Source organism: Sitophilus oryzae, unplaced genomic scaffold (genome assembly GCF_002938485.1).
Source record: "Sitophilus oryzae breed Bouriz unplaced genomic scaffold, Soryzae_2.0 scaffold_1900_pilon_pilon, whole genome shotgun sequence".
Lineage (NCBI taxonomy): Eukaryota > Metazoa > Arthropoda > Insecta > Coleoptera > Curculionidae > Sitophilus > Sitophilus oryzae.
The window spans coordinates 61,953-79,558 of NW_022146614.1; the positions used below are offsets into that span (position 1 = coordinate 61,953).

At 30.9% G+C, this 17,606-nt stretch overlaps 1 protein-coding gene across 4 annotated transcripts in view; it reads left to right on the forward strand.

The window, feature by feature from the left end:
- The window catches only part of LOC115883427 (Down syndrome cell adhesion molecule-like protein Dscam2), a 62,065-nt gene extending 44,459 nt beyond the window's left edge, over nucleotides 1-17,606 (forward strand). For 2 of the 4 annotated variants that reach the window (XM_030901786.1, XM_030901788.1), the window contains 23 exons: nucleotides 1,021-1,140; nucleotides 1,195-1,368; nucleotides 1,485-1,669; nucleotides 1,847-1,990; nucleotides 2,050-2,152; nucleotides 2,253-2,343; nucleotides 2,402-2,579; nucleotides 3,466-3,664; nucleotides 3,721-4,029; nucleotides 5,896-6,010; nucleotides 6,075-6,256; nucleotides 8,360-8,484; nucleotides 8,541-8,659; nucleotides 8,720-8,863; nucleotides 8,927-8,990; nucleotides 9,149-9,398; nucleotides 9,614-9,898; nucleotides 10,765-10,881; nucleotides 12,116-12,288; nucleotides 12,421-12,462; nucleotides 13,360-13,507; nucleotides 13,938-14,031; nucleotides 15,539-17,606. In XM_030901786.1, the coding sequence (XP_030757646.1) occupies nucleotides 1,021-1,140; nucleotides 1,195-1,368; nucleotides 1,485-1,669; nucleotides 1,847-1,990; nucleotides 2,050-2,152; nucleotides 2,253-2,343; nucleotides 2,402-2,579; nucleotides 3,466-3,664; nucleotides 3,721-4,029; nucleotides 5,896-6,010; nucleotides 6,075-6,256; nucleotides 8,360-8,484; nucleotides 8,541-8,659; nucleotides 8,720-8,863; nucleotides 8,927-8,990; nucleotides 9,149-9,398; nucleotides 9,614-9,898; nucleotides 10,765-10,881; nucleotides 12,116-12,288; nucleotides 12,421-12,462; nucleotides 13,360-13,507; nucleotides 13,938-14,031; nucleotides 15,539-15,818 (3,641 nt within the window). In that variant the 3' untranslated portion in view covers nucleotides 15,819-17,606. The remainder of the gene's footprint in view (nucleotides 1-1,020; nucleotides 1,141-1,194; nucleotides 1,369-1,484; nucleotides 1,670-1,846; nucleotides 1,991-2,049; nucleotides 2,153-2,252; nucleotides 2,344-2,401; nucleotides 2,580-3,465; nucleotides 3,665-3,720; nucleotides 4,030-5,895; nucleotides 6,011-6,074; nucleotides 6,257-8,359; nucleotides 8,485-8,540; nucleotides 8,660-8,719; nucleotides 8,864-8,926; nucleotides 8,991-9,148; nucleotides 9,399-9,613; nucleotides 9,899-10,764; nucleotides 10,882-12,115; nucleotides 12,289-12,420; nucleotides 12,463-13,359; nucleotides 13,508-13,937; nucleotides 14,032-15,538) is intronic. The other 2 variants (XM_030901787.1, XM_030901790.1) reach the window with 2 other exon arrangements.

The window sequence follows — 17,606 nt, forward strand, 5'->3', positions numbered from 1 at the left end:
TTTTCGATGTTTGATATTGATTAAAAAAAATCAATAAGTTGGTAAGCCTTAAAGATCATTTTTGATATTTCTGTTCCCTTCTCACTCTCTTCACTGATTCGAGCATGCTGTTTGTGCTTGAGCATGACCCGCACGAGTTGTAGCATGCTTGCATTCGATCTTATAATCTGTATATTTTATATATATTATAATTTTCCTGTAATCGAAGAATATTTTTTAAAAATGCAAATTAAAATAAAGAAAAACACATCTTTATTGCACATTGAAAGTTAATTCTATTTAAAACTTATATACAGAGTGTTTCTCCAGGAATATATTCGATTTATATAGGATATAATATAGTCTAGAAAAATCTAAAAATTTAGAGACTAGAAAATGAACATTTTTTGACGATTTTCAGAATTATTATTTTTATTAAAAACTTGAAGTTATTCTTGGAAAAACACTGTTTAAAATATACACCTATTTTTATATCACTCACTAATATTCACTGAGATCTCGATCAATAAGCTTCCTTGCAGCAAAATTCACTAAAATGTCAGCTTACTGCTGCTTCTACATTGAAGTAGTTACTTTTTATGTCACAAATACTGAACACAGGTTTCTACCAAACAGTTTTTTATAATTTTCGAATAATTATATTGTAATATTTTAATAGAATTACATAATTTTTTGATACAGGATGGTCACTTCTTCATATATATTTTTTGTATCATTTCCTTGTTGTATAAACTTCATAGTAGTTTAAAATTCTTAGAAAAAATATCTATTTTATACTTATACGCTTTACAACAACATAATATTGTAAATATAATATGTATAAATAAATTATTTATATCTCTCTTTATAAATTTATTTCACCCTTTTTCAGAAAATTTTCTATATCAAATGGAGTTCTTGAAACCTGAGTTCAAAATTATAGCACCAAATCTAAGAATATTTAATAAAAACTTTCTGAACAACTTCAATATTTAAGTTGTGAAATTTGTCAAAAAATCTTGACAGATTTTCTGTTTGTAGTACCACCCAGATGGCTAGTAGAACCGGCAGATGTGAGTGTTGAAAGAAATAGACACGTAGCTCTTCACTGTCAGGCTCAGGGAGTACCAACACCGACAGTAATATGGAAAAAAGCTACTGGTACTGCTTTTTAAAATTATTATTTATATTTTTACCAATACAAAATATTTGTAGGGTCTAAATCTGGTGATTATGAGGAGGTGCGTGATCATATGTACACGAAATTGTTGGGAAATGGTACTTTGCTACTTCAACACGTTAAAGAGGATAGAGAAGGGTACTATCTCTGCCAGGCGGATAATGGAATAGGAACAGGGATAGGAAAAGTTATCCAGCTAAGAGTCAATTGTACGTAAAATCAGAAACAGATCAGAAACAGATCAGAAACAGAATCAAATAACAGATAGTTTCTGTTTCTTATAATTGGGACATCGTGTATATAGTGTTTAATTTTTTTTTTCTAGCGTCGCCATATTTTTCGGCACCATCTCGCATGGTGACGGTGAAGAAGGGTGACGCGGCCATCTTGCATTGTGACGTGAACGGTGACAAGCCAATTAGCGTCATATGGTTGAGAGGAGGCAAAATAGAATTAAATCCTTCGACGAACTACAGGGTGAACGCTAAACAGGACGTCACTCCTGATGGTGTAAGACAATTTGATTTAATTTTCATAAAAAAGTTTTCTATTTTTTATATTTCTGCGTTTTTATTATTTAGTGTTATAATTATAATTATTGTTAAAATAATTTTTCGAAAAACAGTAAAAAAAGAAATTCTATTGTGGTCACAACATTAAAAATAAAACTGACTTATGTCATTTCAGGTAGCTGCAGAGCTACAAATCCTAAACGCGGACGCCTCTGATTCTGGTGCCTATTTTTGTCAGGCCAGCAATATGTATGGTAGAGATCAGCAATTGGTCCAATTGCTGGTGCAAGAACCCCCTATGCCTCCTCAGAACTTGGAGGTAACCTACTAGAGATATCTATCTAGTATTTAAAAAAAAACTATAAAAAAATGTTTTAGGTACCTTCAAAAAGTAGTACTTCTGTGAATTTGAAATGGGCTCACAAAGCTGGAGATTCCAACGAAGTTTTTAAATTTATCGTTGAGTTTAAAGAAATGGAACGTAAGTATATTTAAAGCTCTTTTATATAGGGTGTGTCCTAAACAAATGAAGATTTTGTATGTTTTTACTGGTTTATTTTGTTAAAACGAATCATTTCTAGGATCCTGGCATCAAATAGACTTGACAGAAACCCCTCTACCCTACTCCGCGATCATCGACGACCTAAAACCATCGACTAAATACACCTTCAGGTAGAAAAGTATTTTTCTCAAAAGAAATCTCTTGTTTTATATTCTAATTTTTTTACAGGATAATCGCTGAAGGTCCTGCAGGAAGGAGCGTACCCAGCGACGAAATTCTTGTGAAAACCCTCAGCGAAAAACCGGCAGGACCGCCCCTGAACCCCAACGCCAGGCCTATTTCGTCCACTGAAGTGCTGGTCACTTGGACACCGCCCTTGCCAGAATTGAGGCATGGTGAAATACAGGTAGGTAATTGAAAAAAAATATTCTTATTTTTATAGGATTTTATTTTTATTTAATTTGTTGTGCTTTTGTGTATTTATGTTTTATTATTTTTAGTTATTTTATAATGCCGGTTTTATGCAAAGTGAACGCGTTCAAAAATATTTAAGACGATTATTTCTAAATATTAATATGAAAAATAAAAAAACAGCTGGTTACTAGTAACTAATTATACAGGGTGAGTCTTAACTAAGTGCATATATTTTCAGGGTTGGTAGACCTCGATAAATGAAATATATTTTCTCTTTACCGTTCTTCAAATAAGTCTAAAAGATTCCAGATATTTTACATCAAAGGCCAAAAAAAATGTTTTTTACTTACATTTTCAGAATCACCGAATTTTTCTGTGTTTTTGTTTCTCTAAATTTACCTCTGTTGCCATATTATCAAGATATTATGTTTTTTTTCACTGAAAATTAAAGAAAAAAGTTCGAAAAATACGAAATTTTCAATATTTTCTTCGCAAAAAAATTCATCGACGTGTTTCTGGGATCGAAATATACCACCCATAAAGATATATGCACCTATTTAATACTCACCCTGTATAATATATGTTATAAGTAGTGAAAATCAATTAAGAAATGTATTTGTTTTTTTTAGTTGTTTTTGTAGCTTATCTATATTTTTATTTCTAAATAATTTAATTAATTTTAATATTTTTTTGACTATTTCTCAATACATTCTAATAAACATTCAAATTTACTGTCATTGGGGAATGATTCTCTATACTTTAGCTTATATTGAAACCTCTTTGCAATCTTTACCAAATTTGTTGATATACTCATTCTGTGATATTTTTATTCAACGTTTCTTATTCTATGATAGAATTTGATATGATTACTTCCTCAGGGTTTTAACGTGGGTTACCGTTCTGCCTCTATGGGATCATACAATTTTACCTCAGTAACTGGTGACGGTGAAGACGGTGGTGAAATCCTACTGGGTGGCCTCGCTAAATTCACTAGATATCACATAGTGATACAGGCCTACAATGAAGTGGGGGCGGGTCCTCTAAGTGACCCAGTCACAGCTCAAACTATGGAGGACGGTAAGTCATTCTTATTAGAAATTAAAGTTTTATGTATATTTTTTTTTAATTCACAGTTCCTAGCAGACCTCCAATGGATGTACGATGTGCACCTCTCACCTCACAAAGCCTCCAAGTGAGCTGGCAACCTCCTCCCACCGAAGACTGTAACGGACTACTCCAAGGCTACAAACTGACGTATGAGCCAGTCCCTGATGACAGGTGGCGAGGAAACGACGAAATGGAGACTCGAAAAACGACAGCATTGACAACTGTCATCACCGGCCTAAGGAAATTCACCAATTACAGTTTGCAAGTGTTGGCTTTCACTAAAGTGGGTGATGGAGTGTTGACAGTTCCGCATTACTGTCAAACAGAGGAAGATGGTAAGGATAATCATGATTATATTATTATAATTAATAATATAATCATATCGTGGAGTGCCCAGAGACATGTGAAATCTTCTGTATTGTGTTTTATAGATAAAATACTAAAATGTTTACCCATTTCTTTTCGTTGCTTTTAATTTTTTATTTTAGTAATTTTAGTAAATTCTTAATTATTTCCTTCTCTTAATATTATGATTTTTTTAATTCTTTTTCTACGTAAATTTATTGAAATAAATAAATCTAATACATAAGCTATACCTATTCTGCTTATATTCTAATCATTGAAATTTTCATTCAAATCGAATTATACAGGGTGGCGCGTCATATACGACGCGGTTTTTGCAAGGAGAACAAAAGTTTGTATTGAAGTGAAATTTTCTGAGCTTATGTAAGTCAATTTAAGGTATTTTCTAAAATTATGTAGAGTTCTACAGGGTGTCCCCAAAAAAAGTTACACATCAAAGTTATGTTTTTTGTAATGGAACACCCTATATATTAATTGATTTTTGGATTCGAGTAAAAAAATAAAGGTTTGTTTTATTAAAAAAAGTATATGACTAAAATGTATAGTTTTTGAAATACATTCACCGGTACGAAAAATGGGCACCTTAAAACTTTGATGTATTTTAAAGGTTAATACATTTTATTTTAATGGGCCGATTTTGATGATTTTTTAAGCAGTGTGTTGCCAAATTATTTGACTTCTTAGTATCTTTTTCTAAATTAAAAATGAAACTCCCCACCTATTAATTATACAAGGGAAAAGAAAATGTTGATATTTCTTATGAAAGTTTGAAACACTCTGTGAAATATGTTAAAACAGCAAGAAATTCAAAAATTATTTTATCATCTAGATACATCCTTTCTAGATGGTTTGTTTTTTGGTTCATCTCATTAGCTTTATTTTTGTTGGAAATATTCGATTTTAAAGGAGGCATTAACATTTTTCGTAATTTTTACATTAAGACCATGCCTTTGCTTTTGGGCCTAGTCAACACATCTATATGTTCTGGTCCCGAAGACATAAGATTTGCTTCATTTAATCTTCTTTTTGTAGTCCGTTAGTGAATATGTACGGTTCTTAAGTGCAATTCTTTATCAATTTGAAAAGCTGGCAAACGGCGGTTTCTTAGCGATAAACTTACAATAAGTCGATCGTCTCGATTAGAAGTTCTCATACGAAGGTTCCTGGACGTTTGTATTGACGTCCTCATGGACGTCGTCATAATTCAAAGACCATTTAATACACTCTATGGTATTAAGGTATTTTTGTAACCAGAATTTTATAGCAAATTCACTAAACTCGAATAAATAAATGATATATATTTGACTCGCCCTGTATATCTATAAAAATATTTTTGAAATGTGAACTACTATTAAAGATATATTTCGTAAAAGGTTTGGAGTGCAAATCTCAAATAGGAATCCTGATACAGAGCTTTTCCGGAAAACGGAGCCATCTTGTATGTATGCATTTTAAACTTTGTAATATATCTTATTAACAATACAATGCAAAAAGTTTTATAAAAATTCGTTCACAGTAAAGGAATTTCGAGGTTTGTATCTCATAAGGGCTTAAAGCACTCCACTAATAATAATAATGATTTTTGTATTGTATCAAAAATACTGCAGGATATTTTTTAGGAAAGTTTAATTTTTATTACTATCATTTGTAGTAGTGTAGGTCAAGCTGTAATTTTGTGATTTACTCACTAAAGGGGGGAAATTTTGCACCCCCTAAGTACCCCTACCGTACATGAACTTTTTATACAGGGCCAAAAAAATTCCGAAGCAAAATAAAAAAATTTAGTTTAAAATAATGAATCTTTATGGTCTATTAAAAATTTTAATTTTTTGTTTCAGTTCCAGGATCTCCTGCTGATATTAAGGTGGTGGTGGCAACGCCGCAGTCTTTGAAAGTGTCCTGGCTGGCACCTTTAGAACCCAACGGGATCGTAACCAAGTACAATTTATACAGGTTGTACTTTTTTTAAAGCTATATAATGAACTGAATTAAAAAAAAAACGATTGATTGTTTACAGGAGAGCTCCTGATGGTCGACAGGAGGCTGAAAATGGTAGGCAGATCATTTCCAGTCATAATACAGTGTTTGAAGTGAAAAACGTGCAACAGCATTTGGAGTACCAATTCTGGGTGACGGCATCAACTAGAATAGGGGAGGGTCAAAGTTCTAAAGTCGTGACGCAGGTGATTACGTCAAGAAGTAAGTAGAAATATTAAATTTTATATAGTTATTTATTAAATTAAACAGATCTAAAATAAATATATCTAGGCATTGCATCTTTATTGAAGCAGAATATAAAAAATATACTACTAGAAATTACATTAAAAATACTACACTCATTTCACTTTTTTGATAGCACGACAGGCCTACACCTACATACTTTGTGGTTAAAATTGATATTATTTATTGTCTCTGAATATATACTAAAAAAATAAATTTACCACGTAAAATTCTACAGGGTGAGTCTTAAATAAGTGCACATATTTAGAGGTAGTATAGTTTCTTTCGATCACAGGAACCTGAAGTTTTTTAGCAGAAAAATTTTTGATAAATTTTATATAAAAAATTTGATAAAATTTTGATTTGATAAAACGGCAGTATAGGTATAGTCTATAAAATGAATAACTTTGAATTTTGACCGTTATTTTTTACCAACATAGCAAATATAAAATCCCTCTGTCAAAAAAGTTACTGATATTCTTTAAATTGAGTGCCTGAACGAATCAGATAGGTAACTCTTTTTACTTTCGTGAAATAGAAAAGGAAAATAATAAAACAAGTGACAGTTCTTCCTCTTCTTACAAAAATCAACACGAAATGTCATAATTGACAAAAGTAAAATGTCATCAGCTTTAGACATTTCTAAATATTAGACCAATGCCGTCTCTAATACATCAGACACGGAGCGAGATTTATGACGTCACGCTAGTTAGATACTACGGATTAATAAATATGTTGTAGAATACATGAAACACATAATTATTCCTCGTATTTTTGGTTCGTATTTTAAAAATGATGTTTTATATACATAGTATACATAGTACATAGTTTACATGAAATATACATAATATACAGTTAATAAATACAATATAATATATACCTATTTATAGTAATAAATACTTTGGCAAATAAACTATTAACTATACAAATGCAGCAAATGTTTTTAAATATACAAATAATTAATAGGCGGTACATAAGATAATGGGTAAAATGTAAAATATATTTTAAATTTTGGGGTTTGAAAATCGATCTAATTTAACAAAAAACATTCAATATCTATAAATAGTGATTATAGTAGTGAATAGTAAGTTATATAATAGTGATGTATTATTATTTGCATTAACAAAATTTATTTATATATTATAATGTTTACTGCAATTAATAAACTAATATAATCTTGTCAAAAGATGACCACATATTTTTTAAATTATTATTCTTAACACAAAAACTATCTACATTGACTATGGAGTACGATTTCAGCCATATTGTAAAACATTTGCTGCTTTTGTATGGTTCATAGTTTTATCTGGCAAAGTATTTATTACTATAAATAGGTATATATATATATATATATATAGTATATATATATAGTATATATATATATATATATATATATATATATATATATATATATATATATATATATATATATATATATATATATATATTGTATTTATTAACTGTATATTATGTATATTTCATGTAAACTATATCATTTTTAAAATACAAACTAAAAATACGAGGAATAATTATGTTTTCCAAGTATTCTACAATATATTTATTAATCCGTGGTATCTAACTAGCGTGACGTCATAAATCTCGCTCCGAGGCTGTTCTATTAGAGACGGCATTGCGTCAGCATGGCCGCAAGTTGCTAACCTAATAAAATTAACACTAGAAAAGCCCGCGGGAACTGTCAAATTCAAAGTTATTCGTTTTACAGATTATAGTAGAGTAAATTGAGATGAAGAAATAGTGGTTCTCAGAATTTATAAAAAATCATTTCTACCAGCTCTGTGGAATATGTGCACGTATTTAAGGCTCACGCTGTATGTAAATGAACATGAAATTTTATTATCGCTATTTTTGTGGGAGAATAGAACTATAATAGGAAGATAGAAATTGAACATGCAAAAATCCATATAGTATTTTAGTATCTGAAAAATATGAAAATGTGTGTAGGCCTGTCGGTTGACACAAAATGTGCATCAAAATGTATTCATATTTTTTTGTTAAACGACAGGCCTGTACACACTTTCATTATTTTCAATACAACTGTTTTTTATTTTCTTTTTCCTTTAGTACCAGCAAGAATAATATCATTTGGAGGCCTGGTAGTACGACCGTGGAGAACCACCGTTTCTTTTAGTTGCGAATCTGTGGGTAGTCCTAGAAGAGAATGGCTACGGAGTGACCAAATTTTAAAGGTCTGTTTCATTTTTTTTATCTTTTACGTTATTTTTGATAAAAAATTGATTTTTAGGGTGGAGCAAACCATAATCAGCAACTTCTCGATACAGGAGAGCTGATTCTATCTAGCCTACAGATTACAGACGCAGGAAATTATACTTGTCAAGTTGACAACGGGCATGGAACTGATAGGTTAGATTATTTTGATATTTTTTTCTTCACTTGGAATGCCAGTAACGTAATTTTTTTCAGGATTACATATAATTTGGTGGTTCAAGTACCACCAAGTGCTCCATTGCTCTATGTTACCTCGGCGACCAGTTCGAGTATTTTACTCCATTGGAAGCCGGGAAATAATGGAGGAGCTGCCATCAGTGGGTTTCATCTTAATTATAGGTCAGTATTAAATATTTTTTTCGTTTTATTTTTTAAAAATGTTTTCGTTTTTTTTTGTTGTAGGAAAGAACATGGAGATTTGGACGAAGTTCATTTGTCTCGACATGCCACCAGCTTTGAATTGAAGGTAGATATAAATTATTTATTTTTAATTTTATTATTTTTTTTCCGGTCACATTATAAACAAGTAAAAATTATAAACAAGCATGACTCTCCATGATTTTTTTATAAAGTATATCGGTAAACAAATGGTAAAAGTACTAACAGAAGATATGTTTGTTTCAGGGTCTTTTGTGTGGTTCCACGTACCACCTCTATTTGACAGCTCACAATAAAATAGGACCCAGTCCTCCCAGTCATCCGTTACAGGCCAGGACTCAAGGTCATCCTCCTGGAGTACCGCCGGCACTGTCTTTTATCAGTCCAAATTCAACCAGTGTAACGCTGCGTTTACATGTATGGCCAGATAATGGCTGTCCTATTTTGTATTTTGTGTTACAGTACAGGAAAGCGACTGATAGCCAGTGGACTTTAGGTAAATAAAAATAAGTCTTTTCTCTAATAAAATTATTAGACTAAATAAAGAGTAATAATAATGCTATCCATGTATTCACGCATTAGAGACGAAATCGACATCATTAATCTCCGTTTTTGACAGTTCTGTTTGATGAACTTTCAATTTCGTAAACTCGTTTTTTTTTAACTATTTTCTTGACCAGTTAGTTTATTTTTGTATCTTCAATGCAATAGTCTCCAATGCCCTCAAACCTCAAAGAAGGACATCGATCACCGGTCTGACCACAGCTACGAAATACGTCGTGAAGCTGGAGGCGCACAACGTAGCTGGTTTCAGCACCGAAGAATTCAGCTTCATGACGCTGACGAAAGATGGCGACGTACCGCCTCCCGACCTGATAAGGCAGGGAAACGACGATAAGCCTTTTTACTCCGATTGGAAGGTACTGATTCCTTTTATCATTGTCGTGGGACTGGCCAAGGTACTTCTTATCGGGATCGCTGTGTGTATTAGAAGACGTAAGTACTACCCTTTTTAGTATAATCTTCTTTATAGGGACTGGTAACTAAACCCAGTTTGTTTTACTTATTCAGATTTATTTTTTTATTTTAGATATCTTTTTTATAGTTATAGTAACTATATAAATAGATTTTAAAGACTGTTCAGCTACCTTTCACTGTTACGTCATCATTATTTGTCAAATATGAGTTTTATGGTGTGTCTGAGATCAGTTCATATTGTTTAGAAAATTTTAAGTACGTTTTATATATTATTTATATTATATTTTAAGTGCGTCAACAATCAAATTTTAATTTTGACACTGATCGATCTCCGTCATAAAATTATTACCCCGGAATCAAATGACAATGACAGTTACTAAAAGAATATGCAGTAATTTACGAAGTGCCGTAATGACGTCACCAATCTATTTCATCTGGTTGGCAAGTGATCGAGAGAGTTCGACAATATATGACGTGCCGTTGGACGATGGCTAAACATTCTATATATTTATTTTTCATTGAATAAATTTTAGAAGAACGTATTTTACAGTAACACATGACATATTAATTTTTGTAAATAATTTTTCTTAAGTTACTCTTCTGATGACTTCACATTTAGCATATAAAAGTTGAACCATACACAGGAAAATTATGAAAAACATATTTTTAACTTTAGAACAAACAGTAACGTCAAGTTTTTTTACCAATTTCTAAAAGATTCTTTATATAACATGGTATATAAAAGAGATAATGATAAAGAAAAATATTTCGTTATAAAAATTAAATCTATTTTATTTTTCGACAATCGATATTGTCCCATTCGGCCTTGTGCCTTTGTATTTTAGAAGGGTATTGATTTAGTAATAGCGCCATCTATGCTTCAGGACGGAAAGAGAACGCAAGAGAGCATCTGACAATCAGCAGAACGCTGAGGCAACAACGAGAAAGATATTATGCCACCATTCACAAGGTGGCACTGCAAGCTGGTGAAAAAATACCAGGTAGGTTTTTAAATACAGAGAGAAATATATATATTTATGTTAAAAAATAATATACGGTTTTATATAGTCCTGGTATAGTTCGTGGTATAGTTCTTTCTGTTTAGCTGAAATCAGTTGTTAGAAAAAATTGTCTTTAAAAAGCTACCGTGAACCACTTGAAAACAACAAATTTTCATGCGGAAATGCGTAATTTCCAAATTTCGCACTTTAGAATAACTGAAATCTGCTATAAAAAATACATTTTGCGTTTTATTTTTAATATTTTCTGAACATAATAAAAAAAATAAAAAAAATTAAAAATTTAAAAATTAGAAAATAAAAAATAAAAAAAAAATAAAAATTAAAAAAATAAAAATTAATTATTATTATTTATTCTTTTAAAAATTTTCCTGCGGAAATAAGCTGTTTTCATTTTCTAAGGAAATTTATTAGACTTTAGAATAGCTGAAATCAGTTATATAAAAAATAAATACATTTTTGCCTTTTAAAAGCATTCACGAATCGAGGAAAATAAAAATTTTCCTGCGGAAATAAACTGTATCCATTTTCTGAGGAAACTTAATAGACTTTAGAATAGCTGAAATCAGTTATATAAAAAATAAATATATTTTTGCCTTTTAGAAGCGTTTACAAACTCAGGAAAATAAAAAAATTCCTGCGGAAATGCTTGATTTTCATTTTCCATTTGTTCCTTATTATATTATCGGGTCTTGTAAAGTATAAGTACCCACGAATTTAGCAATTTTTTCTGGCAGAAAATCCTATGCTTATAGAACAGTTTAGAAGAAAAAAATCCTTGGATGAAGCACTTTCGAACGAAAAAAAATAATTTAAGTGTCTAAAATGCTAACCAATCTAATAATATTTTTACAAAATCACAGTTAATTATTAAAATATAAAAACCACAGCTTAACACCCTCCACAAAGAAAAGGTAACCAAAGCAACCCAAATCGTAAACAATCTAATAATTTATTTGCAAAATCACAGTTAATTAATTATTAAAATATGAAAGAAAACTGCATGACCCAATGATTTTTGGTTTTGAATCAGCCCTATTTACGTAAGTACTCCTAGCGCCTTCTTGAACGCATATATAAAGTCATTTTTTATATAACAGATTTCAGCTAAACGAAAGTTGAGCCTCAAAGCTCCTCTAAGTTTTCTTCTTTCACTGGCCTTCAATATTTTTAACGTTTTTTTAATTATTTCATCAAGATTTTTGTGTTTTTGTAGAAACCTCCGAAGACATATCACCCTACGCAACGTTTCAATTATCCGAACCGAGCACCCTTCCTCAGAACACCATGCTGCACAGTTTTATGTACCACGAACACCCTGTAACTGAAGGATGTGCCTCCCCACCGCCTTCCAGCTCTGTACAACGAAACTCACCTTACTATAATATCGTAAGTTTTCTATGTGTTTTAAATTATCCTACGCTTCGGTTGTTTTGTACGGTTTTGACCGTACGTTAAAAACGGAGGTGTGGGAGCTCCTTTATATTGTTAAGGTAGTTAATAAGGTTTTCTTTTGTTTAGAAACAGACTAAAAAACGCACGGAATCACCATATTACAACATAGTATGTACCTACAAGTGACAAATATAGGTGTAGTACGTCCTTTAAATTTGGCTGTAAGGATGAAAATACAAAGTTTTTACTGATATTTATTTTTTTTTCGATAGTTTTGTTATATAATTTTATATTTATAAAAAAATCAGATCGGTATGTTCATCCTAAGGTCTTTGTGTAGATTGTCGCTAAAAATTTGATGTTAAACATATTTTATATTGCTTTTTTTGGTGGTTTTGTGATCGTTATAGACCAGCTTCAGTGCCTTGTCGAAGTACCATATTATGATCAAAAAGTATTACGATTAAGTGGGTCTTATAAAATCTTAAGAGAAAATTTCATTAAAATTTGTTGAACTGTTGAAGTTTAAAGCCACACTTGATTGATAAGAAAACTTTTTGATCATACTGTGTTCTTAATGTATATTTTCTGCTTTATTTTCTTTTTTAAGGAGGTTAAATCAAACTCAAATATAATAATTTGAAGAATTTTTATTATTAAAAAAGCCTCATCATATTTTTTTAGTAAACAACAATAATAATAATCATGTTACAATAATATAATAAGCTTCTTTGTGAAGAACTAAGATGTAAACCAAGATACATTTGGAACCTGCAAAAGAAACTTTAATTTAGTTGATTTTAAATAATACTGCATATATTTCTATGCTTTTATTATTATAATCTGAAATTTTTCTTGAAAAAAAGATATTTTGTGTGTAGGTGTTGTGATAAAAGTAAAAAAAATAAGAAAATCACAGAAAGTATAGTTTTATCTTTCTTGAAGTTAAGTTTTCAAATTATAGATAAGATAATAAAAATCTACAATGTCATGTATAACTTTATAAAACAAGGTAAGGATTAAAAAAAACAGATACAAACACGTTCTTTTTGTCTGTTTTTGAAGCAAAAATTTCAAAGTACAAAGGGCCACGGCCGCAGAAGGGCCAACAGGAAGGACATCGACAGTGACGAAAGCGAATCTGACCAAGAGGCGCTCACTTCCAGTCGTACCGAGTCATCAAATCAACTGGACATGAAACATAAAGCACCAGGTAACGTCAAAATGTAAATTATATTCATTCATTTCAACCCAGTGATAATCAGTATATATTTTTTAATATTTTAATTCTAACATATAAACGCCAATCCCCAACAAAATGCCTAATTCATTTAAAATTAATCTCTTTGAGTGAATTTACAATTTATTTAATTTTTAGTCATGTAGAAATTCTTATTTATTAATTGATAAACCCTGTACAGAACTATTTTTATGTTGACTAGTGTATTTTTTTAATAGTTTCAAATCAATACTACTTTTACTATAATGCCCTTTATAAAAAATAATATATTAAGAGAATATAAAAAAATATAAGTATACTTTAGGTTGCATACAAATGTTTGCATTTTTTTTTCGTTATTGTCATATCATTATAAGTAGCTGAGTAATACTAATGAGCAATAAAGGGTATTATTACTATTAAGCCTTCACCTACCATGGCACGGCCCAGTCCAGCACGTCTTCCGACTTGTCGCCCATGTCTGAGCAAAAGTCACTGCCAAGGCGCAACAGGAACAGGTGAGACGAACCATAGAATCACTAGGGATGTCCAAACATATCGATTTATTAGGAAAAAATATCGATTTCCTTAAAAAATATATCTATTTGAATCGCAGATAGGTTTGAGGCTAGCTTACATATTATTATGTAGTGAAACTATTGAAATAGTTATGTAATTTTTTGTGTTACTTAATTATGAAGAATTTGTCAACTTTTCTATGGCGAAATTTTCGAAAATGGGCTGAATTTTTTTTTGGATAAAAACAATACCATAATTTTTCAAAAAACGTTTTAATTAACAGATACTGCAAAAATTAGCTCAACGTCAACAAATCTTCAAAATACCTTTTGGAGGTTTGTTGATATCTAGATTTGTAGTTAGTTACAAAATATTTCAATAATTCCAGGCATTTTTCTGTGACTGTTTTTTTTTATTCCTTTCGATGTTAGTGTGGTTTATAGAGTTTTGAGGGAAGTAGGGGTCGTAGAGCAATTATGGTTTTCTTATGGTATTTTTATATATATATATATATATATATATATATATATATATATATATATATATATATATATATATATAAATTCTCTAAAAAATTATATATCTAGCAAAGAATTCTACTCAGTATGCATTTTAATTAATTGACAATAAAAAGGAGTAAAAAGCAACTTTTCCCGTTTTTTTTTATTATACAGGGTGTCCCAGAAATAAGTTTGAAAAACAATAAAGAAACATATTTTTTCTTTATTGTTTTTCAAATAAGTCCAAAATAACGGAGTTATTTTACTTTGAAAATTTCCAAAAAAAATGATTTTTTGCTCAAATCTTGAGAACCACTGGATCTTTTCTGAATTTTCTTGTAAATTTAATCTACTACCAATGTTGCCATATTATCAAGAAATTATTTTTTTTAAATAAAAACTAAATAAATTTCCAAAAAATTCCGAGTTTTCAAAAAAAAAACTTTCGCGAAAAAATCCCTCATAGGCGTGTTTCTGGGGTTGAACTATACTACCAGTTAAAATATTTGCACTTATTTCTGGGACACCCTGTATAACTATGCTATGCTTAAAATTTACAGTAATATAACATAAAAAGATAGAAACTACTGTATACTATATTTAATTTTAATTTTTGTTGCGTCCTTGGTGAAAAAGGGCTTCACTACCTATATATTTGCTGTATAATTAATAATATACTAGGTAATAATAATATAATAGATAATTAATAATATAATAGATAATTAATAATATTGAAGAAGTTTGACTAGCGATAATTTATAAACCCTGAATTATTCTTGTGACGTGGATAATAATAATCAGATAATGTCAAATGGATTAATTTTATAGTTTTCTAACTTTTTTGTCGATTGGATAGTTAGGTGGTTACCTACAGCGTAAATATTCTATATCATGTATAATCAGGGGTAAATCTCTATAAAAGAAAACTGATATGTTTTTTCTTATGGACATCTTTACGTCTCACCCTCTTTATTACCCCCATCCCCCATTCTCTAACTCCTCATAGTTTGTATAGGTTCGGCGCCCAGGGTCGCTCAGGCTCCCAAAGGCACATCCTGAGCCACCTGTCGGTGGCCGAAACGGTCTTCAGCGAATCGGCCACCACCACACCCCCCGGCCAAGGCGGTGGCCAAATCGAGCTGAGCGAGGCCGAGTGCGACATCGACACGCTCAAGAAGCTCAAGCTGGGCCTGCGCAGCTCGCTGTGGGCCAGGCCGCAGGCCGGTGGCCAACAGGGAGGCGGCGGTGGCCAGCAGCCTCCGTCGGACTACTCCATTGCGGTCTAAGAGGGGTGAGTGACGGGAAAATAACGGGTGAAGGTGGAGGGGGTAGTGACAGATAGGGTTTTTTGGGGTGAAATTTCGGAATATTCGTGTTAAATTAAGAGACTTTACTGCCAAAATTATATAATATATATATTAGAGGTTAAAAGAAGAGACTTCTTGGAGATTGGCACTGAACCTTTGGATTTTTTTTAATATTTTAATCATTGAATAAAAAGACAAAGATTGGATGCACAGAAAAGAGCAAAATTGTTTTATTCAAAATCGTTTTTTATAAAAACATTACACATTTTTTATCATTTCTTAGTCTTTTTATTCAATGGTTTTGATTGTTCCCTTTGTTTCTTCTATTCATTTTTTTTATAATACGGTGTATTTAGTAATTCCTGTTTTTTTAGCAGTAAAGTAGTACTGGTATAAAGATATTCTCTATTCTTTGCTACTTCTATGAATCAATTTTCACAATCTTTCTATACTTTTTATAATAACATACGTGTATCTAAATCTTACTGTTTTTTTGTCAGTAATATTACTAGTGTAGAGATATTTTTTATTCTTTGTTTCCAATAACAAAGAACCAACTTACTTTTTGTTCTGGTCTCCATCGCATATTATTATGCTGGAAGTACCTACACACTCGCCGAGGAGGGACAAAAAAGGACGATCCTAACCAACAATAATGTACATATCGTTAATTTTTTGTCGCGCCTCGGGTCGCCTCGGCAAGTGTGTACTTCCCAAGGTTATTAAATTAAACAGGTTGCCTCGTAACTTGACATTAGCCGCCATATTGCGCATCATCGTCTGGTACTCAGCAGTTTTCAGCTTGTTTGTTTACAAATAATTTTACATTGTTTTACGAAGGTTTTCCGTGTATTAAGTGCATTTGAGTGGATTATAGGACAGTTTTAGTGGATATATTATATTTTTTAAAGTTTTAGTGTAATTATATAACGTATTATAATTGATGAACTAGATAGTTTTTTTAAATTTTCCTTAGAAATGGAGATCATTCCATTCCAACCTGTAACAGCCTATAATGTTCAGTATTGTTTTTGCTGAGTGTATGTATAATAAATTATTTCGACTGGTTCGCGATATTTTAACGTGGTAAAAAGCTAAAATTATTTTTTTTTCGAATACAAATATTGCTTGAAAATGTTAAATGTCGGCAAAATTAGATAAAAATAAATAAAGACTTTATAGAAAAACAATCTAACTTGTGGAATTGTTATTAATATTAAACATTTTGTTAATAGTTATTTTAAATATCACGCTAGCTGACGTCATCGCGCCAACTACTGTGATTGGTCCAAAGTTTCGAGGCAACCTGTTTAATATAATTACCTTGTGTACTTCCAGCATTATAATGTCTTAAACAGTCAGTTTTTAGAGGACGTCTAAGAGATCGACCTCTCCAAAATTATTATCGATTGTCATTTTCCAGCTATCTTTGACACAGTTTTTTTTATCATACGGTATTACTAGTGTGATATTTCTTTATTTATATACTGTGTGACATAGAAATCGCAACACCCAGTAAATGCTAATATATTTTATTTTCATTAATATTTTAGGAAGTTGGTAGCTGGGATAAATATGAAAAAATAATCGTAGACATTTATTTCAAACAAATGTATTTAAAAGAATTTTGGATTTTGCAATTTCTATTTCACACAGTATACAGAGTGTCCCAGAAATAAGTGCAAGTATTTTAAGGAGTGGTAGATCTCGATAAAAGAAACATATTTTCTCTTTATCGTTTTTCAAATAAGTCCAAAATATAACGAA